Below are 7,109 nucleotides of genomic sequence, written 5' to 3' on the forward strand. Positions count from 1 at the left end.
TAATTATTTATTTGTTTAGTTATTGAACGGTGTTGTAGTCTGTATCTCTTATTCAAGCTTAAGAAATGTCCACAGACACCGTGAACAGCCCTGACAGGAAGCCTGGCTTCAGCCGTTATCAGTGTGTTTGCTGGGACCAGAAGAAGTTGATTTAATCACGAAGTGGTCATCAGATGATGGTTGTTTTTACTCGGAGTCCCTGAACAAACATGTGGGCCAGCAGGAAAACCACTTTTCACGGAGCTCTGATGGATTTTAGATAATTTTAGGAGAGAAATGAGCGCGAAAAGCCGCTGAGCAGTGCTGCTCACGGCGGTGAATGTGTGAGGTTTGGAGGCTACACAGAGGAAAAAGCAGCGAGCAGCAGAGCTCAACATGACTTCAATATGTAGAGACACAAGTCCGCTATCTGCTGCTTCACTGTCAGCCTTCAGCACGGCTCCCACATTTAGTTTGAACTCTTTTATCGGGGAAGTAAAAAACACAAGAGGCCCGGTAATCACACGGCTCAGAGGAGGCACTGGGTTGAGTCTCCACGGTTCTCGTTGTGTGGTTAAGTCCGGCCTCCTGCGCAGGACTTTCCAACAGTTCAGCCACTCCGTGTTGTGAACGAAGCTCCGAGAAAACAATGGCAGAAGAAGCTCCAGCTCCAGCTCCAGCTCCAGCTCCAGCTCCAGCTCCAGCGGCCAAGAAGAAGGTCTCCAAGCCGAAGAAGGCCGGCCCCAGCGTCAACGAGCTCATCGTTAAAGCTGTGTCCGCGTCCAAGGAGCGGAGCGGCGTGTCCGCGGCTGCCGTCAAGAAGGCTCTGGCCGCGGGAGGCTACGATGTGGAGAAGAACAAGTCCCGCGTCAAAACCGCCATCAAGAGTCTGGTGACCAAGGGGGTTCTGGTCCAGACCAAGGGCGTCGGGGCCTCCGGCTCCTTCAAGATGAGCAAGAAGACCGAGGTGAAGGCCAATAAGCCGGTCAAGAAAGCCGCTCCTAAAGCCAAGAAACCCGCAGCTGCCAAGAAGCCAGCAGCCGCTAAGAAGTCCCCGAAGAAGGTCAAGAAACCCGCAGTGGCCAAGAAGGCAACCAAGAGCCCCAAGAAGGCCACCAAGAGCCCCAAAAAGGCAGCCAAGAGCCCCAAGAAGGTGCAGAAAAAGGCCCCTGCAGCCAAGAAAGCCCCCGCAAAGAAGGCTGCTAAGCCCAAAGCCAAGAAGGCAGCACCCAAGAAGAAGTGAGCTGTCAGCGCCTCAACAAACACAAAAGGCTCTTTTAAGAGCCACACACAAATATTTCACTAAGAGTCCATTCCTCTTTCTTAATATATCTGTGTTTTTAATAGAAATAACTATTCTTTAATATGCTATCCATAAATGTTTCCCATCACTGCTTATATCCGCATGTTTAAAATGTATCACAAATAACGTGTATTCTTGTAATAATAGATGTATTAGGACTGGGAGCCACACACATCTCTAACTGAAGAGTTTATTGCTGCTCATTCAATTGGCAATATTTTTTATTAATTTTCTTCGTCTACCTGCTCGTCTTCATTTTGATCATTACAGTGAAATTATATCTTACATCATTAACAGTAAAAAACAGACTGTTTGTTGTGTCTGAAGACAATAAAATCTCTCAGTGCAGCAAAAACAAAGAAGGAAAAAATAAACAGACTTCAGAAGGTTCAGACTCAATTTCGATCTGATATTTTTTGGCATTTTTGTGCTTTATTAATGTTTTCATGTATTTCAAGTATTTTATTCCTGAAAAGGACCTTTGGGTTACTTTGATGATCAGCTTTGCTTGTGCAAACATGATTTTACCCCCATTTATTTTATTATATTTCTCACGTTTTTACAGATATGACGAGTAAGTTTGTATTGAATATAATAGATTTACTTTACTGAATGCATATTATTCATTAATGCATTTATTCCTCAGTGTTCATTTAGGTTTAATTTTCTCCACATCGTTAACAGGACCCGTGGGTGTTGTTTGTTAAGCTTTATATTCTCTGTTGCATCATTGATTCTGGTTGAGGGAAAGTGGGCATCTTCACTCACAATACATTTACAAATCAGCTTCGTTTTAAAACCTAGTCTACCTCAGACATGCGGTTGGGTTTCAGTTAGCAATAACTTTTATTTAATTCAGGACCGTCGTGTAGTCGGCCTTTGTTGTGCTCCTCATAGTCTGCCGCCGTTTTCCACGTGCTCAGCCTTAATTTCCGTCCTCATCAGTGTTTAGACGACTCACAACGTCCCTTTGTGTCCTCGTGGCCAAGTGTGTAGTTTGTTTTTGTAAATTGAAGGTTTGAGGAGCAGTTATTTATTATCACTTAAACTTTGAAAGATGGTTAGGCCTATAGAAACCTTGCTTTTTATTGTCTGTGTGTGGCTCTTAAAAGGGCCGTTGTGTGTTTTAAAGTCGGTTGTGGGTCTCTACTTCTTGGCGGCCTTCTCGGTCTTCTTGGGGAGCAGGACAGCCTGGATGTTGGGCAGCACGCCGCCCTGAGCGATGGTCACTCCGCCCAGCAGCTTGTTGAGCTCCTCGTCGTTGCGGACAGCCAGCTGCAGGTGACGGGGGATGATACGGGTCTTCTTGTTGTCGCGGGCGGCGTTTCCGGCCAACTCGAGGATCTCAGCGGTCAGGTACTCCAGCACAGCCGCCAGGTAGACGGGGGCGCCGGCACCAACACGCTGGGCATAGTTACCTTTGCGCAGCAGCCTGTGAACACGGCCGACTGGGAACTGGAGTCCTGCACGAGAAGAGCGGGTCTTCGCCTTTGCTCTGGCTTTTCCGCCGGTTTTGCCTCTTCCACTCATGGTTCAGTCTGCTTTCTAGAGTCGGGACTCAGAGAAATGATGCCTCCGACCGACTTAACCCTCCTTTATATGCCGAGGAGCGCGGGAGGGTTCCTACCGGACCAACCAGAAAAGAGGCTTCAAGGAGAAGAGAGCGGGGGCTGCGCCCAGTTTCGGCCCAATTTTCCTCCAATAAGCGGCGGAGATTGAGGTGGTGAGTAGCTCCTCCAGGCGGGGCTGAGCTCCCGCAGCAGTCCATCACCAATCAGGGGCCGGAGGTCCGAACCAGCGTCACCCTTTCACAGCCGCTCCTCCAGTTTAAGAGCAGCGCGTCTCCTCTCTCTGCTACACTTTTCTCCTGTTCAGAGAAAGAAGAGACGATGGCAAGAACCAAGCAGACCGCTCGTAAATCCACCGGAGGCAAAGCCCCCAGGAAGCAGCTGGCCACCAAGGCTGCTCGTAAGAGCGCCCCGGCCACCGGCGGCGTGAAGAAGCCTCACCGTTACAGGCCCGGTACCGTGGCTCTGAGAGAGATCCGTCGCTACCAGAAATCCACCGAGCTGCTGATCCGCAAGCTGCCCTTCCAGCGCCTGGTCAGAGAGATCGCTCAGGACTTCAAGACCGACCTGCGCTTCCAGAGCTCCGCTGTCATGGCTCTGCAGGAGTCCAGCGAGGCTTACCTGGTCGGCCTGTTTGAGGACACCAACCTGTGCGCCATCCACGCCAAGAGGGTCACTATCATGCCCAAAGACATCCAGCTGGCCCGCCGCATCCGCGGAGAGCGAGCTTAAACTGTCTGCTGCTGCTGCTGCTGCTATACGAACCACAACGGCTCTTTTTAGAGCCACCTCACTCTGACTCAAGAGATCATTCCTCTGCTGCGTGTGTTCAAACATTTCAGTAGTTTTATCAATTTAAACTGCACCTTTAAACAGTATTTTAATATCACTACTGAACAGCCTTCATACTCAGTTTATGCACTATTGCCCCCTCGACCAGACATAACGCATGGAAGAATTTATACCATATATGGTTGTGTGTAAGTGCAGGCTGTGCTCTTATTCAAAGGCTAATGTCTCAGAGAATCTCCGATTTGGCAGCCCTATTTTTATTAAAACTTTGTCAACACATGCATACACTCTCGCTTATCATAAAAAAGGGGATCCATTTATCATTGCCAGATCACTTACACCTCCTCATCCTGGACTGTTCTCACCTCAACCTGAACAATGAAGTTGCACCCCCAAATCATTCTCACCTGACACTGAACAATGTTGTCCTCATAACCCTTTTCTGCCCAAAACAACAAGCAAACCAGCTCGAGAAAGTCCTGGATCAGTGACATGTAGGCTGTTTAAGGCAGAGTTGAAATACTACAAAGGAGAAAAACATGAACAGATATTTTTAAGGAAAGATAAATGTGATATTTTTGCAACAGGGGTTCTTAGAGGGTTAAGAACAAGTGCTAGTGAACATTTTTTATGGAAAAAAAACAACTGTTGCAAATAAATATTGTTCACATTATTCTTCTGATATTATTCTATAGATATGATTATGATACGATATATTATTATATATGTATGATTCCACCTAGAATAATGACTACAGGCAGTAGCTGATTTTCAGGGCTCGTTCGGGGTACTTAAAGTTAAATCTAACCGCTAACCCAAACCTCCACGTTATAGCAGAACCATTTTCCTTCTGAAGTCATGTCTCCCCCGAAACACAACTGAATGGTCAGGATTATTCTCTATTACAGGCAGTGTGTCTCAGATCATCTTGCTCTCCTGCAACTGTTCACATTGCTACGTGAAACTTAATCATAAGGGTGACACTACTTTAGCACATAACTGTTTCACTGTAGTATAATAATAATAATAATAATAATAATAATAATAATAATATGTGAATCATAATAATAATAATAATAATAATAATAATAATAATAATAATAATAATAGAGCATTTATTGGGTGCATTTTATGTAACATTATAAATCAAGATTCAACTGACAGAAGGACAGGATTGAGAGAAAAAGCTACAATTACTAATCCCTCTGCAACTTCAGCACCAAGGACAGAGGCACGGATTTGTCAAAAAACAGCAAATTTAGGCCACTAAATAACAAAGCCCTGAACGGTCGACCAATCAATCCATTTCTAGTTTATTAAATGCCAAATAATTGCAAATAATATTTTGATATAAAGCAGGTCTGTAAGCAGGAGGATCGGGGCATCGGGGAAGAAAACTATGCAGGACACAAATTTCCTGCTGAGTTCAGACTAAAGTTCTGATAAAGACACACACAGGCACGTTTCTCTATCATCATGCTCACATAGTTTTTCAGTGATCGTAAAGCCGCCCCAGCGTGTGTTTTTACTCAGTGTTCCGGCGCTGCAGAAGCAAAGTGTGCGCGAGGTGTGAACAAACAGCGTGTGCTTCAAAGACACACACGGTGCTGTTCCGCCCTGCCGGCTCCGCTGTTCACCCAGACGCTGTTTCACCTCTGTTACTACCTCCGATGCTGGCTCAGAGGTGTAACGACTTCGCCCCAACAATCCGCCTCCTGTGTTTTACAAAGAAGACAGAATGTAACAGAGGCGTAATAATCCCGCTTTGAACTGGCAGTGTGAAAGGGGCTTTAGTCAGACTCCACCTTGTTTCGCACTTAACTGGTTGTTTTTTGAAACCCAGTCTGATGCGAGGAACAGCGCAGTCTACCGTTCATGATAGAGTCATTCGAAAGGTGAATTTCCTATGAAGAGAAAATGCCTGATCAAGTAAAAGCACCGAAGAAGGACCTTGAGTTTACTCGAGAAAACTTGAATTAAATTCATAAAAGTCGGCAGATGTATGTTTTGATAATTAGGCTCACTTTACCTCATTTTCGTACTTCATATAATTTAAGATAGCAGTTAGACATTTGCTTTGTTTTACAACGTGGAAATCAGCTCTTATTGATTCAGTGTGCGGCTCTTAAAAGAGCCTTTGTGTTGTTGTTGTTGTTGTTGTTGTTGTTGTTGTTGTTGAAGAAGAAGAAGAAAGAATATAAGATACATACTGTAACACCAGATGTTAGAGACACAGGCCTCCAGATCCTGATCCCACTAACTCTGTGAATGGCAGAAGAAAAGTTGTTTGAGGGAGAAAGTTGTCTGGTCTGAATTAAAGTCTTACAAGAGGCCCAACTCAAGACGGTGAGTGGGCCCACGCTGCACATGAAGTGTTTGAAATACTGGCAGAGACAGACAGAGAGACGGCTATCTCTTGAACAAGTCTTCACATGTTAAAAAATAAGTAGATCTGCAAATTACATTTTAATTTTCTGTCATTATTATTGCTGAGGACAGCTCAGTTAAGTTCGATGTCGGTGGAGACATGATGTCAGCATCACTAACTGATTGTAAGATCCTGAAATGAGGATGCAAATAGAAAGGCTGTTGTGTGAAGTCAGGGAAATATGTTTAAAGTAGTTTTAATATGACGTCAAACTGTTACTTGTTTTTCTTAAACTGCTGTTATGAAACTTTTACTGAAGTCAAATATCTAAAGACTTCTTCCACCGCTGGACGATGTGGAGCTCAGTCACTTTTACAGGAGACATGCTGTCCCTGATTCAAGCTGCTGGTCAGTGGGGGCGCTAATGCTCTGAAGAGAGAATCAGCGACTGCCATGAAGAGGAGAAGAAGAAGAAGAAGAGGAGGAGGAGGAGGAGGAGGCGGAGGACCGTGTCTTCTATTAGGTCCTCAGACAAGATATATGTAGCTGTGAATCGGTAAGTGAGCATTAGTCGTGATATTATTCTTGAAACTATCAACACGTAACAATGAGTGGAAGAGGCAAAGGCGGGAAAGGACTCGGTAAAGGAGGCGCTAAGCGTCACCGAAAAGTCCTCCGTGACAACATCCAGGGAATCACCAAGCCCGCTATCCGCCGTCTGGCTCGCCGTGGTGGAGTGAAGCGCATCTCCGGTCTGATCTACGAGGAGACCCGCGGTGTGTTGAAGGTGTTCCTGGAGAACGTTATCCGTGATGCCGTCACCTACACCGAGCACGCCAAGAGAAAAACCGTGACCGCCATGGATGTGGTTTACGCTCTGAAGAGACAGGGCCGCACTCTGTACGGCTTCGGAGGTTAAACATCCAACAACAACAACAACAACAACAACAACAACAACAACAACAAGGCTCTTTTAAGAGCCACACACTGTATCAATAAGTGCTGGTTTTCCAATGTCTTTTCCGCGAATCTCTGAGTAAGGAAATGGGCCAACGTCTTTAGCCGAATAAGCTCGGGGCCCACTCAGTTTAAGGCAAAA

General features: G+C 45.6%; 4 protein-coding genes across 4 annotated transcripts; 3 read left to right on the forward strand and 1 right to left on the reverse strand.

The window, feature by feature from the left end:
* The first annotated feature begins 628 nt into the window (after positions 1-628).
* On the forward strand, positions 629-1,222 carry LOC138594538 (histone H1-like). The gene has a single exon (XM_069665665.1). It carries the CDS (start codon positions 629-631, stop codon positions 1,220-1,222), a length of 594 nt encoding a protein of 197 aa, XP_069521766.1.
* A 1,206-nt stretch (positions 1,223-2,428) lies between these two features.
* LOC138594441 (histone H2A-like) lies at positions 2,429-2,812 on the reverse strand. The gene has a single exon (XM_069665521.1). The coding sequence runs from the start codon at positions 2,810-2,812 to the stop codon at positions 2,429-2,431; it is 384 nt and encodes a 127-aa protein (XP_069521622.1).
* A 359-nt stretch (positions 2,813-3,171) lies between these two features.
* LOC138594938 (histone H3) lies at positions 3,172-3,582 on the forward strand. The gene has a single exon (XM_069666227.1). The coding sequence runs from the start codon at positions 3,172-3,174 to the stop codon at positions 3,580-3,582; it is 411 nt and encodes a 136-aa protein (XP_069522328.1).
* Positions 3,583-6,617: 3,035 nt separating this feature from the next.
* LOC138595224 (histone H4) lies at positions 6,618-6,929 on the forward strand. Its single transcript, XM_069666581.1, has one exon. The coding sequence runs from the start codon at positions 6,618-6,620 to the stop codon at positions 6,927-6,929; it is 312 nt and encodes a 103-aa protein (XP_069522682.1).
* Positions 6,930-7,109: the final 180 nt, after the last annotated feature.

The sequence above is a fragment of the Semicossyphus pulcher genome, unplaced genomic scaffold, assembly GCF_022749685.1.
Source record: "Semicossyphus pulcher isolate SPU_LCO1_2020_fin unplaced genomic scaffold, fSemPul1.0.p SCAF_17, whole genome shotgun sequence".
Classification (NCBI taxonomy): domain Eukaryota; kingdom Metazoa; phylum Chordata; class Actinopteri; order Labriformes; family Labridae; genus Semicossyphus; species Semicossyphus pulcher.